The following is a 14,693-nucleotide window of genomic DNA, read 5'->3' on the forward strand; positions in this document are numbered from 1 at the left end:
TGACTATTGCTGCCTGGATGAGCACAGCACCAATACCCTGGGTGACACAGAAGCCCACCACTGTGAGGGACAGGCCTCATGCCCTTGGGGCTAATGAATCACTTCAAAGGAAAAGGGAAAGCTTTTATTTCTGGTATTTAGAAGACCCATCATGTAAGTTTCCCATCTACATAGATTCATCTCTGAAAAGGCTGTCGTCACTATTTGCTCAGTAAAGAAGTTGAGGTGATACTGTCTCTGTTTTAACATTACCACTGTTCAATTAGGTACCATAAATACCTAAAAAAATAAAACAGGATATTCCAATTACTTGGTCATAAGTAATGAAACATGATAAAAAGCATCAGAAAAATATAAACTCAAAACTAGAAGACAAAATAAGGCTGTGTTTTTATGAGTTAAGTGGGACATGTTTTCTTCACCATGTAAATGAATTCAACATTATCAATAGAAGTAGTACAGCTTTTGGGTATTGAGTTCTTATTGTATGCCAAACACTATGGTAAGAGTTTTACAAGCACTCTCTCACCTGATTTTCACAACAGCCCAATGAAGCAGATACTGTTATTACCCCCACCTACAGATAAGGAAACAAAGGCACAGGAAGATTTGATAACATGCTGCAAGTCACAGAGTGGCTATGAGCATAGTATTTTTCATTACAACTCTAAATGTGCACAGCAACTCAACAAAAAAATCTGATCTCTGACTTTGCTCATGTTCACCAAGAACTCAATTTATACCTTCCGGAGAGAGCTATTTTTTTTTTAAACAGCCATCACAGGATCCAATTAAAATATAAATAAAATGCCTTGAAAACTTTCAGAATTCACAGCACTCGAACCTGACCTTCAAGCAGTCCTTCAAAACATTTGTTGAAATTTCATCTTCAGGAAGATGCCAGGCATCTTCTCCAGGGTCTCTCTAGGCCTTACGGTCTACTAGAAAGCAAACTAGTTTGAAGACCTTTTCACCCCTCAGCAGAAACAATCTTTTTACTCATCACCACACAGAATCAGAAAAGAGATCATATTTCCATGACTATGGAACAATGTGATCACACCAGCCACAGACTGCAAAATCCGTAAAAGGGAAAAGAGAAAGAACTTGTGGACAGGAGGCAGCCAAGCAGCAATCATTAAAGTGCAAACAACTCTGTCTTACTGATGGTGCTCAATTGGAATTTCAGCACACAGTCATGATCTAGAGTATTACAGCAACAATGAGTCTGTTTTTCTGATATGGCCACTCTTAAAAGCCCCTGATACATATTACATTATATTCCATAATCTTTATTCTGCAACACTTTCCTTCTTGATATGGCCCAGATGCTATACACTATGTTTTAGGCACAAGTGTTAAATTTTAAACAACCATGTGTGCACGCTCCATTGCCCAGTCATGTCCAAATCTTTGTGACTCCATGGACTGTAGCCCATGAGGCTCCTCTATCCATGGAATTCTCCAGGCAAGTAGACTGGAGTAGGTTGCCATGCCCTTCTCCAGGAGCTGTTCCAGACCCAGGGATAAAACCCGAATCTCCTGCATCTCCTGCACTGCAGGTGGAACAACCCACAGCTGGCTTTGTCTCCATTCATGGCATGGTTTTGCTGTACTGAGTTGTCACTGTGTTTTAGGGAACCCTACTCTTCAGTAAAGAACTTGCCTACAATGCAGGAGACCCAGGTTTGATTCCTGGGTCAAGAAGATCCTCTGGAGAAGCAAATGGCAACCTCCTCCAGTATTCTTGCCTGGAGAATCCCATGGACAGAGGAGCCTGGTGGCTACAGTCCATGGAATTCTAAGAGTTGGACATTTTTAACATAGTCTCTGTCTGATTTATACACACACTGAAAACTGAGACATGCCTCCCCAGAAAGTCCAAACTAGTTAATGTGTGGATTAGGACTCTACATCTTAAATAAGTACCCTAAATTACTCTGGTTCAACTGGGCTTCTGATAACACTCTGAGAAAAATCTACTTCCTGATCCCAGTGCTATTATATTCCTTGCAGAGCTTTCTAGCTAAAACTGGACAAATCTGACACGCTCAATTATAAACAAATTTTGAAAGGTTAAAAATAGAAGTTAACAAAACTTTGTGTTTTTAAAAACCAGAAAGTTCTAATAAAGTTAACATGATTCACCATCAACATTCCCTGGGGTACTTTTTCAAAACACAAAACTCTCTTGCTAGGAGGGTGGGATTCTACAGAAGACAATGAAGGACAGAGAAGCCTGGCATGCTTGGGGTCGGTTGCAAAGAGTTGCACATGACTTAGGGACTGAACAACAACCACCCTCTCCTAAGGAATGACTGTTGTAATAAATTACTGTGACCAGTAATTTACTACGGGGAATGGGAAGATTAAAAATCACTGCATGAGGATAACAAAAAGACAGTGAAAATCACCCCAAACATCAACAACTGGATAGATCCATGGTTACTATTTTGGTCTTTTTTCTTCCAGACTTTTGTATTCATACAGACATAGGAAGATGTGTATTTTATACCTAATTGGGATCAAATGGTATATCCAGTTCTGTATATTCTCTTTCACTTAACATTTTTATAAATTAAGTACTTTTCCAAGTCAGTGAACATTTTTTAGAAAAAGAAATCAATGCATAATATTTCACTGTATTGCTAGACTGGAATTGCATTTTTCCCTAACATCCTTTACTTTGGGTTCTATATAGCGTTTTTCCTTTTTTCTCTGCTTTGGGATCCCTCCTACTTGCTCTGATACCAGATTTTTGTCTTTGGTGTTCACTTGGTCTTCAACCTTTTAGCAATCCCCTGCAGCATACCTCTGATATCCAGGCAGGCAGCCCACCAGTTAAATCTGCCTTTCTTGCTCTAAGTCTGCCCGGTAATTTTCTGTCCTCCCTACACCCCCTTACTACATCCCCACCAGGCTCTTTGAGTCCAAGATCAACCCAGTAGTTTCAGAAACCACATAAATGACAGCTAATGGGATAAGGCTATTGGGTTTGTGGTCTCTAGAAGTCTTAGTTCAGCCCAGCCTGGTCTGAAGTGGGCTATAATGAACTCTGAGCCCAACAGTTAAATAATCCCATGGTTAAATCCATTTGGGAATTGATGCACCTTATATGCCTCTTCAAGAGATTCATAATGACCGCTAGCATATTGAAAAGTCCTATACTTAACAAACCTATTTAAGTTGACTAAACCTGCAGGCTTACTCAGTTGCTCAGTCATGTCTGACTCTTTGTGACCCCATGGACTGTAGCCCACCAGGCTCCTCTGTCCGTGGGCTTTCCCAGGCAAGAATACTGGAGTGGGTTGTCATGCCCTCCCCTCCAGGGGATCTTCCCAACCCAGGGATCAAACCTGAATCTCTTGTGTCTCCTGCGTTGGCAGGCAGATTCTTCACCACTGTGTCACCTGGGAAGCCCTGACTAAGCATAGGATCTCTCAAATTTATTCGACTTCAGAACTTTTTTAGGTATACACTTGCCTAATATCCCAGAAAACTAATGTTCTATGAAACACTTTGAAAAGCATTGGTCTGTCCCATTAGTGGAGGAACAAGAATTTAATGCTGTATCAGGTAACTTTGAAAGCAAAAGTGTTAGTCGCTCAGTCATGTCCAACTCTTTGCAACCCCACAGACTATAGCTCACCAGGCCCCTCTGTCCATGGGATTCTCCAGGCAAGAATACTGGAGTGGGTTGCCATTTCCTTCTCCAGGGGATCTTCCCAACCCAGGGATTGAACTCAGGTCTCCTGCATTGCAAGCAGATTCTTTTACCATCTGAACCACTAGGGAAGCCCATCAGGTAACTTCAGTGTTGCTTAAAACAAGCTAGGGCTAGTCCTGCAAATATATCTGATTATAACTCTGTTCACACAATCTGAAAAACCTAGGGTTCCTCACGTTGAAATTATTTAAAAAACATATGCTTAATATTCCATATCATATATAAAAGTTATTGTCTTAATCACATATTATTTAAATGCTCCCCATCACAGCCATTCCTATAAAATACAACAATCTTTTACATTTCACAGTATTTAAAAATTCGCAAACATTTTTACTTGTATTATGTTTGATCCCTGAAGCACTCTATGAGAATGTTAAATACCACTGCCATTTAACAGATGAAAACATGCAGGTAGAAAACACAGTAATCAGTCCAAAGTCACTGAACTCACATGTAATAGAGGTGAGAATCAAAACCATATCTTCTGATTCAATGTATTCTATCCTCAACACTGGCTAAAAACTTCTCATTTTCATATGCCTCTGTCTTATATTCTTTTCCAATGTCTTTTGACTGTTTCTCAGAATCATGCTTAAAAATTTAGAAGTATGTTAGATTTAGTTTTCCAGAGAATGTTTTATTTTAATAGCTACATTAAGCTTCATCAGCCTAAGAGAAAGATCATAAGTCTGAAATAAATTAGATTATTTGGGGATAGCCTGTAAGAATCAATAGTCTATTGAATAGTTGAGAAATAGCTGAATCCAATATAAAAATCCATTTCACTTCATTCAACAAATATTTCTGAGCGCCTACTCCGTCCCAGGCATTGTATGACCCGCCGCAGGGGAAAACACTTGCTGATTAGATACCTGCCCATGAATCTGCACTATAACATACCTGGCAGAGGAACCTTAACACTATTTCAGTTCAACACCATTTATTCATTGGATACTTTCTTCATTTCTGGCATAATTATTTCTTGCTGTTGTTGTTGTTCAATCACTAAGTTGTGTCTGACTCTGCAGCCTCATAGACCGCAGCACATCAGGCCTCCCTGTCCCTCACTATCTCCTGGAGTTTACCCAAGTTCGTAATTTCTTAAGCCATCCTTACTCTCCACTGGTCTGAGAATAGGCTTTGGCTCTCCTCATTTCATGAATTTTCAGTTGATGTTAGTTACAGCCACTGTTGGGCAGTCTCCAAATAGCCCCTTACTTTGATTGTATTTTTCTTTACATTGAAAGATATATATGTTTAGTGGAAGAGGTTGTTAAATAGAACTTTTCTTTATATTATGAATTAAAATCTTAGAACCACTCCCTTACTTGGAATATATGCTATAGACTCCAGACAGCAAATTAAGAAGCTTCCAAAATATCCTCATCCATGCTAATTTAACCAGCAGCTATGACTGAAGATGAACTGAGAGTGGAATTTAATTTTTGGCAGGAGTATCCCAAAGCAGCCACGCTATCTGCCGCATCCAACAGTCTTGGCATGGGATCAAGGTAATTCTTTCTGAGGGCAAGTCTTTAAGATCACAGTCTCTTAAAACGAGTACTCTCAAACATCATTGGAGCCCTGCATCTCCCCAGTTTTATCCTGCTAAATGCTAGGGGTGAACGTCAATGTTATTTTTAAATTCATGTGTGTTGGTATAGAGAGGAATAATGGGAAGAAAGAGACTATTAAAAAAAAAAAACACATTAAAAGGCTCAAAAAGAGGTTGAACAAAGCAAATTTTGTTCTAGTAATAAGGGGACAACCTCTTCCCCACTTTCAAAACTTCTTTACCTACAGCCTCTATCTCCATTGACACCCATTAAAAATCTGGAATCTTGAATCCAACCTGGTTCCCGTATAGATCTAACCACCAGTTTACAGTAAAGACAAGGGGTAGTTGGCCAGTTTTTCTTCTCAGTCCTTGGCTCAGCCTGCCGGTTTGCTGGGACTTTATTGCATATGCTTTGCTGCTTCCTACCCTTGCGCCTCTGCTGTGCCCATGAACCATGCCTCCCTTTTTTTAATCCCCTTTGCCCCATTTCACTCAAGAAGCCTCCCCATTCCCCAAACTGTCCCTGGCCAGTTAGGTACCCCTCTTCCCTACCTCCACTTCTCTCCCACTAACTAAGTACTACAGTTATCTTCGGGGCAACTGTCTTTTCCATCAGCGTGTATGCTTTTCTGTTTTACCTTCGTAAGGCCAGTGCCTAATACAGGGCCTGGCATTCTAAAATGTTTACTGGTTGAATGAATGAACACTTAGATTAAAAGTTAAATGGCATGTGCTATGTTAAGCTCCCCATCTCTGAAAGTTTTCAACTAAATCTGAATAGGTTAGGAGAATTCTCATACTGAATAGAAGCTATGATCTACTTATTCTTTCCTTTTCCACTCACATTCTTAGTTGCCCAATTGACAGACTTTTATATAGCTCTTTATAATATGTCACAATACGGATACATGACTTATACTATGTATAACTGGTTCTTATTCAAGACATGGCCTGTGGCTAACACAAAAGACCACAAACAGCCAAAGCAATCCTGAGAAAGAAGAACAAGGTGGTCGGCACACACTTCCTGACCTTAAGGTATACTAGAAAGATACAGTCATCAATCAGTATGGTACTGGCATAAAAACGGACATTTAGACCAATGGAACAAAATCAGGAGCTCAAAAATAAACCCAAGCACATAAGGTCAAATAACATTTGACAAGGGACCCAAGAATACTTAAAGGAGAAAATTCAGTCTCTTTATAAATGGTGCTGGGAAAACTGGATAATAACAGGTAAAAAAGAATGAATCCAGACCCTTATACTACTCACAAAAATTAGCTTGAAATGAATTTAAGACTTGAACAAAAGACCTGAAACCACAAAACTCCTAGAAGAAAACAGGAAGAAAGTTCCTCAACACGGATCTTGGCAATGATTTCCTTTGATGGGACCTAAAGCACAAGCAAGAAAATAATAAGCAGGATGACATCAAACTAGAAAGCTGCTGCACAGCAAAAGAAAGCATCAACAGAGTGAAGAGACAGCCTACAGAATGAGGAAAAATATTTGCAAATCATATATCTGGCAAGGAGTTAGTATCTAAAATATGCAGGAAACTCATATAACTTTATAGCAAAAAAAAAAAAAAAAACCACCACCAATAATTCAATTAAAAAATGGGCAAAAGACCTGGGTTCGATCTCTGGATTGGGAAGACCCCCTGGAGGAGGGCATGACAAGCCACTCCAGTATTCTTGCCTGGAGAATCCCCATAGACAGAGGAACCTGGTGGGCTACAGTCCATGGAGTTGCAAAGAACGGGACACAACTGAGTGACTCAGCACAGCACAGTATAAGTCAAACCATTATATGCTGTACGTCCTTAAACTTCTACAATGCTGAATGTCAATTACATCTCAAAAGAACTGGAGGAAAAGTCCCCCCAAATGTGGCAGCATTTGTGACTTACTGAACACATCTCCTCGAGGTTTCTGAGTATCCGTCTGTATCTTGTTGTCAACTGTGATCTCTCTTGGAGACGTGGTGGCAACTGGTGCTACGGTTGTCAGTCTGGTGGTTGGTCTTTCCGGGGCTGTTGCTGGTGGAGGTGTTCTGAGTTCTGTGGGTGGGGGTGGAGGGGGTGTAGGCTCTGGTATTGGCTTTGGTGTAGGCCTAGCTGTTGGCTTAGAAGTGGGCCTGTCGATCATGACGGGAGGCATGTATGGTGTCTTCAGAGGCCACCTAGTACTTCTGACATCAGGAATCCAATTACCGTGTCCTCCATCGCCCTTTGAGATGGTACCATTTCCCTTTGGAACATGAATAGGACCTGAAGGTTCAATCATTACTCTTGGAATATCTAGAAGAGTAAATATATTTTAATTAGTGCATAACCATCTCTCCTTAAAAACAAAGATATCGACTTGTAAGAAACAAACACATCAAAATACCTCATGCCAATGAGGCTTACTTTTTACATTTAGAATATTCCCCTAATGTAAGTCATGCTGTTTAAGAAGAAAAAAGCAAGTACTAGTGTGTATATATAATATATACATATATATACTCAAACACACATCGCATAAACATATCTGGTGGATGTACAAAGAATTATATTGTGTTTCTAAAGTGAAATGTATCAAAACACAGTTTTAAGTATTTGTAAAGTAGAAAGAAACAAGAATCGATGAGATTTTTTTTTAATGCAGAGATATTCTAAAATTTTAAAGTATGAGAAATGTATATTTAGAGTCAATGTTAAATGTCCCCATGGTACGTGTATATTAGCAATATAAAATCGTGTTTAGAATTGTCTAAAGACTAATACTTTTCTTTTCCACACTTCATATAAATTCAATTCACACAAACACATTCTCACTAAATGCTCTATTTATTGTTTAATATTTGGCTTTCCTTCCCCTTTATTAATTTATACAATTGCTTTTTAGAAAAATGTCCAGAGATCATGAAGATCATCTGTGGAAACTTTGTCCTTGATTGTATTCACCAAAAGGAATTAATATTTAATCTTTCTGGAATGATCTACTCCAGACTGGGCATATAACCACATGACCCTTCAAAAATCCTTTAATCCTGATTTTATGCTCCATGATCTTCAGTAAATATTTTACTACAGAAATTTTTAATTTATCTATTGCTGCATGAAATGTATGCTAAATTGTGGCCTTTGGTTTGTGAAACTTTCATCTTGGAGGGTATTTTTTTCCATGTTTATCTACTAACATAGCCATACTACAAATAGAATGTATAAAGTTTTAAAAAGCAAAACAGTTCTGAACATAGAGAAAATAAATAAAGAAATGCTTTTTTAATAGCAGAATTGGAGGCATAAACCAGAGGAACACAAATGTACAAAATATTCAGATTATCCCAGCATTTTAGTCTAATGATAATGACAAACATAGATTTATTTCTGATTGTAACAAAATCAAATTCTCAGGAAGGGCTCTAAAATGCCTTACCTGCTAAAGAGAAGCTATTGAGAGAGTTCAGTCAAGGAACTCAATGCTTTTAAGATTAGAGTCTATCATTGAGTCTTTAATTTTTTAAAACACCTGAGCAAGTGATTTTTATTTGTGGAAATCAAAGACTAGTTTTACTAGCTATGAAAAACGATATTTCTTTGATACTTAATCTTGTTCCTTATCTTCTCTAGCAATGGCCTTTGTGTGACCCTGTACTTCCTGCTGGAATTCAGAGCTGGGAGAGAAGCATGACTCACACACACAATTCAGTCCATCGCCCTGGTATCCGTCTTTACATTTACACTTGTAGGACCCGTGTATGTTGTAACATCGCGCAAAGCTGCTGCACTGATACTGCCCAAGGGAGCATTCATCTATATCTGCATCAGGAAGTAGGAAAAGAAGAGGTTTATTTGGGAGATAAATAATGAGTCACAAAAAATACATAGTTTCAAAAAAAAAAAGGCCTCTTTTTTGCAATGTGAATGTTCACGTAAAATCGCAGATAAAGGGAAGAAATAAAGTACATTTGCATCCATGACTACTAGGGTTTGAATTTCACGTCTGCTTAATTTAATTGCCAGTAACCTCCTGTGCCCTTGACATCCCAGTCATCATCATAATTAAGAGATCTTTCCGCTCCACAGGAAAAACACAACACAATGCAATGGCTGGGGTTTATTACCGTGACATTGGTATTTGCCTCCTATGTACATGAGGTCGAAGCCTTTATGACATTTGCAGATGTAACTCCCAAAAGTGTTCACACACTGCCTGTGTCTGGGGCAGGAGGCTCTTCCAGTAGCACATTCATCAATGTCTAGAAACAGAAGCCAATTGCATTTTAGGAAGAGCAACAGCATGTTCAGGTGGAGTAGATTTTAAAATAAACAATTATCTGCAAACGGTTGCCTGACGTAGTGGCTCATCATAAATGTTATCCGGCTGGTGGCCCTGGCAGGCAACATAAATTCTGTATCTCCAAATTTCAATTCATCCTTACAACCCAAGCTGTCCTCCTCTTGCACCACATCACAGGATGCACTACACCTATATCCCCCTGCTAGCCTGAACTAGAAACATGAGTCATCCTTGACAACCCCATTTCCCTTAATCTCTACATCATTGATCCCAGCTGTTTGTTTCTCTGGAAAATTCTGTGAACTCATTTACTCTGCTCTTCACCTACTGCCATGACTATAGTCCAAGCTCTCCCAGGATAGACTATTATAGGAGCCTCCAAACTGGCCTGTCCTCTGCCAATCTTATCCCCTCCAAAGCATTCCCATTCAATTGCCAACAAACGATTTTATTAAGACATAAGAGGGCTTCCCTGGGAGCTCAGATGGTAAAGAATCCGCCTGCAATGAGGGAGACCTGGGTTTGATCTCCTGCAGAAGGGAATGTCTACACACTCTAGTATTCTTGCCTGAAGAATTCCATGGACAGAGGAGCCTGGCAGGCTACAGTCCATGAGGTCGCAAAGAATCAGACATGACTGAGCGACTTTCACTCTCGAGACCTAAGAAGGGATTGTTACCAAGCTCAAAACTCTCAACTGTTTCTACTTGCTTTCTGAATCCATTCCTCGTTCCTCACCATGTCTTTGGTGACCCTGTAATAAACAGTCCTCACCTCCCTCACCGGCTGTATCTTAAGCCACCACCCCTCATACTGTGTACTTAAGGGTATGGTCTTCTTTCTTTCCAAACCTCAAAGAAGTCAGCCTCTCTTTCACTGCAGTGCTCTAGAACATGTTCACCTGCTTGGCTGATTCTTCACATGGCCAGCAGTCCAGGTCTTACTTTATGGCTATCTTGACCATTATTTTCTAAAACAGATCCTTTCTGTTTTTCACTCTCTTAGTACCTCATATTAACAGTTGATATTGTTTGTAATTTCACTGGATATTTCTTTCTTTTCTGTCCCTCCCATTAAAATATCAGTTTTGTAAGGATTAAAATCTGGTCTGCTTTGTCCATTACTCTACATCCTAGCACTTAACAGTGTCTGGAATATAGAAAGTACTCAATAAATATCTCTCAAGTCCCCAAACACCTCCATTCACTCAGTGCTTACTCCATGTAAGGTACTACAAGCTTAGCTTACTAGATGCTAAGCTCTTTGCATCCATGATCTCATTCAATCCTCACAAGGGTTCCATATGGCATTACTCCCATTTTAAAAATGAGAAGACTCAAGCTCAAAGAAAGGAAGTCTCTTACCTAAGGTTACATATCAAGTCTATGGCAGAGCCAGCTTTGAAATCAAAGCCCACACTCTTATCTTTACTGCCTTCCTAATTTACAGGAGAAAAAAATCAAATCCTTAAGTGCAGGACATGCAGTCTAGCCCTGTCTACCTGCTCAGCTTCAACGCTCACTGCCCTTATGTCCTAGAAATACTGAGCTTTTCTTGTTCCCTGAACACTGCGCTCCCTCTCAACGTCAGTGCCTTGGCACATGCGGTTTCCTCTGGCTGCACCTTCCTCCTGCCCCTCACAAGGTCTTCACAGAGAGAGTGGGTCCCCCTGTGAGACATGTGACAGCCTCTCAAGGGCAACTAATTTCCTGATGTTATTTAACTGCCCTTTTCCTTTCTCTCCATCATATTTCATTTTCTTCCTTACCCTCAAGAGGCTGCTGACAGAGATGCTTGGACTTACAACTCACCCACACAGGTCCTCCCGTCAGGAGCCAGCTGGAGCCCAGGAGAGGGGCACTTGCACCGAATTTGACCTTTGACAACATCACAGCCATACTGACAGTTTGCCATGGAGCACGTCAGGGCACCTGGAAAGACAGGGACTGTCTGCCTCAGAGACGGGGAGCATGCCTGGTCCCCAAAACAGCTATGTTTTCTACTTATCCTGAAATCAGTGACACGGAACCAACAATGAAGACAAAACGGGCTTAATTCTCCAACAATCTAAAAAAAAAGTCAAAAATAGGAAGGAGATCTCTTCCCTCAGAGATGATTAAGAAGTGAACCAGTTCTGTTAGTATCTGGGGAAGATCCTTAATGCATCTGAAGAACTAAAAGACAAATGTAAAACTTGGAAAAATCATATGGAACTTTTTCCAGTGGCCAAGCCAAATAGAAAATGGAGGTTATTTTTCCCTGATTACTCATATTAAGTGTTGGTCTTAGCTAAAACATCCAAGTAATTGCCTCAACCATCCCTTAAATGTCTCCAGGTATAGCACATTTCCCAGTGAGCTGTACAAAGATAGAGGAGTCTAGCATCCCTCCCACTTGTTCATAAGCATGAACTCGCCGCACTGCAAAAAGTTCCACGCTAAATATGAAATAATAAAATTAGCTAACCTTTTATTTTATAAAATGCAATCCAATTAGAGATAGCTGATACCTATTGATAATTAACTGATCTAGCTGATCTATTTCAGTAAAAATAAAATTCAAGTCATTAACTATTAGATATCCTATAACCACAACCTCAATTCAACATTCAGCCTGCAGAGAATTTTAGGCCATTGTCCATTTATAAAACACATCCAAATGACAGTAGGAAACACCATCCATTTCTTTCTTACAAAGACACATGTGAAATCTACTTTTAAGTTATTATAAGCATTTTTTTTTCATTTGAACTATGCTTTTTTCAAGAAAAAAGCTGTAACTTAGCCTTCAGACTATTATAAAGAAATGTAAAACTGAAGTGAGTGGTTTATTGAGTATAAACCACTTGTGGGTGGTTTATACTCAATAACCAGGCTGGGTGGATTCCCTACCAGCCAACAGTTTACTGCCCAGCCTTATGGAGAGCACAACAGTCCTCAAATGGTCACCAAAGTTCTTTTTCTACATGGAACAGTTCTTAAACCAGATGGAAGACAGGGAAAATGTGCTAGGAATAACATCAGAAGACCATTTCCAAATTAATTTGACATTGGCACCCACAGTAAAAGAATGCTAGACATCTACAGTGGGCAGCTCTTCTGGTTTTCCATTCCTCAGGCACACATACAAACACACGCTCACATCCTGCTTGGGAGGAGGTTAGGAGGCCACTCTCACACACTTGCCGGGCATGGCGTGCAGTCAAGCCCAGAGCACTTATAAAGCAGTTAAGATTCTTGACATACTTGAGCAGGACCCATCCGGCAGAAGCATGTATCCACTGAGACAGTAGCACTTGTAGCTGCCGAAAGTGTTCATGCACCTGTGCTTGCAGGGCCGCGGCTTCAGGCCACACTCGTTTAGGTCTGCAGAGAACGGGGAGGAAGCAGAGAGATGACAAAACCTCGACACCACTGCGAACCACTGCAAATGCTTCTCTATGCCGAAGAATAAAGGGAAAAAGTCAATCAAGCTATCGTAACCAGCCATAAACATAAGAGATCGTTTGCTCACAGTGTCTTCATTTTAATGCTGGTTACACTAGAGCTGTGAAGAGTCTGCTAGCAAAGGTGACCAGAAGCCTTATAACAATGGAAGGCTGTGTGAATTTCTGGGACTTAATCTAACATGTGTGATCTCTCTTTACAGAGGACAGTTGGGGAGATTCTCCTCACCGACACATACATGGCTTATCATCCCTAGAAAGAGCAGTGTACACACCATCTATCTGACTTCAACATCCTCAAAATATCTGGGGTTATACTGCTAGATTCACTCTGGTCCATGTGATCTTCCTACTTCAACTTCTTGTCTCTGTTTAAAGAAGATACTGTGTGAACCTATCTTAGTTTGTAGAAAGTATACGGATTTTTAATATTAGACTGCTTTGACCTTCCCAAAGAAAGGCTATTTTTTTTTAAGAGGATAGAAGCTCAATGAATTAGAGTGATCACTGTTGAGGTTCCTCTTATTCATAGTCTATAAACTAATCTCAGATTAAAGAAGCTTCAGTCTCCTACTATAGTAAACCATTCGAGTCACAAAATAAACTTAAAAAAAGACCCTCCAACATTATTTTCATTCATTCTGCAGTTAGGAAGGGCATATAGAAATACAAATGGACAATACATAATAGACTATCATCCTGTATTTTAGGTTTACTGGTTTAAATATCAATACGAAGGGAGCTAATGAACTTCACGTGAGACTTTTCCAACCCAAGTTGAACATTGCCTCAAGTGAAAATAAATCTCATGACAAATATACACTGAAACACTAATGCCCAAAATACAGATTTCATTAAAAAGAAATATGACGTGTTTATTTTGTCAGGACTGCCAGCAAAGGCACCTGATTAGCCTAATTTAATTATCTATTAATCCATGTCATCAAATTGGAAATATATCTAGTTACAAGTTGTTTTCAAATCTAACTAAATTTAAATCTGACCTGCTCATTTATTAAAAGTCTATACTTTTTTATATACTTAATGTATACATTTTTATATACTTAATGTAACCAAGTACACTGTTTTTTAAAACCATCAAGTAGTTATTTCATATAAAAATTTTAAAACTGTTTTACCAACTTGCCGATTTAGTCTATTTTCTAACCTTAACACAACTGTGAGCAGATCCCCAGCTGGGTGAAGCCTGGGGAGGTTACATAAATAAACCAGATACCTTCATCATCTCCTATGCTTTCTTTATTTTTAAACTTCATACACTCTTCCCCAGTCAAGGATATTCAAAACAGAATCATAATTAAAATTTTTTATTTCAAAAAATTTCCTCAAAGAAACTGCTTTGCAAATTATAATATCAACAAAAATTTGATTTTCCCCCCTCTGTTAAAATGAGTAAAATTTTTAAATCAAAGAGAAAAGACAGAGAAAGAAATCCATTCCACTTCTTATATTCTTCTACCTTGTTTTTCAGTATTTATTAAAAATTAGAGTCAAGCAGTCATTTCTCATGTTCTAAGAGTTAATTACAATGCTTAATGTGTCCCTGCAGATTCACATCTGGCTTTGATAAATCCCTGAATGATATTAGGAGAAGGGGACAACAGAGGATGAGACGGCTGGATGGCATCACCGACTTGATGGACATGA

General features: G+C 39.3%; 1 protein-coding gene across 6 annotated transcripts in view; it reads right to left on the bottom strand.

Annotated features, from left to right (window-relative positions):
• The window catches only part of NPNT (nephronectin), an 80,321-nt gene that overhangs the window by 17,410 nt on the left and 48,218 nt on the right, over window positions 1-14,693 (bottom strand). For all 6 annotated transcript variants that reach the window (XM_024993514.2, XM_059887713.1, XM_024993512.2 and 3 more), the window contains 5 exons: window positions 12,826-12,945; window positions 11,392-11,511; window positions 9,405-9,539; window positions 8,977-9,099; window positions 7,204-7,593 (listed from right to left, as the gene is read on the bottom strand). In XM_024993514.2, coding sequence (XP_024849282.1) covers window positions 7,204-7,593; window positions 8,977-9,099; window positions 9,405-9,539; window positions 11,392-11,511; window positions 12,826-12,945 — 888 coding nt within the window. The remainder of the gene's footprint in view (window positions 1-7,203; window positions 7,594-8,976; window positions 9,100-9,404; window positions 9,540-11,391; window positions 11,512-12,825; window positions 12,946-14,693) is intronic.

Source organism: Bos taurus, chromosome 6, assembly GCF_002263795.3.
Source record: "Bos taurus isolate L1 Dominette 01449 registration number 42190680 breed Hereford chromosome 6, ARS-UCD2.0, whole genome shotgun sequence".
Classification (NCBI taxonomy): domain Eukaryota; kingdom Metazoa; phylum Chordata; class Mammalia; order Artiodactyla; family Bovidae; genus Bos; species Bos taurus.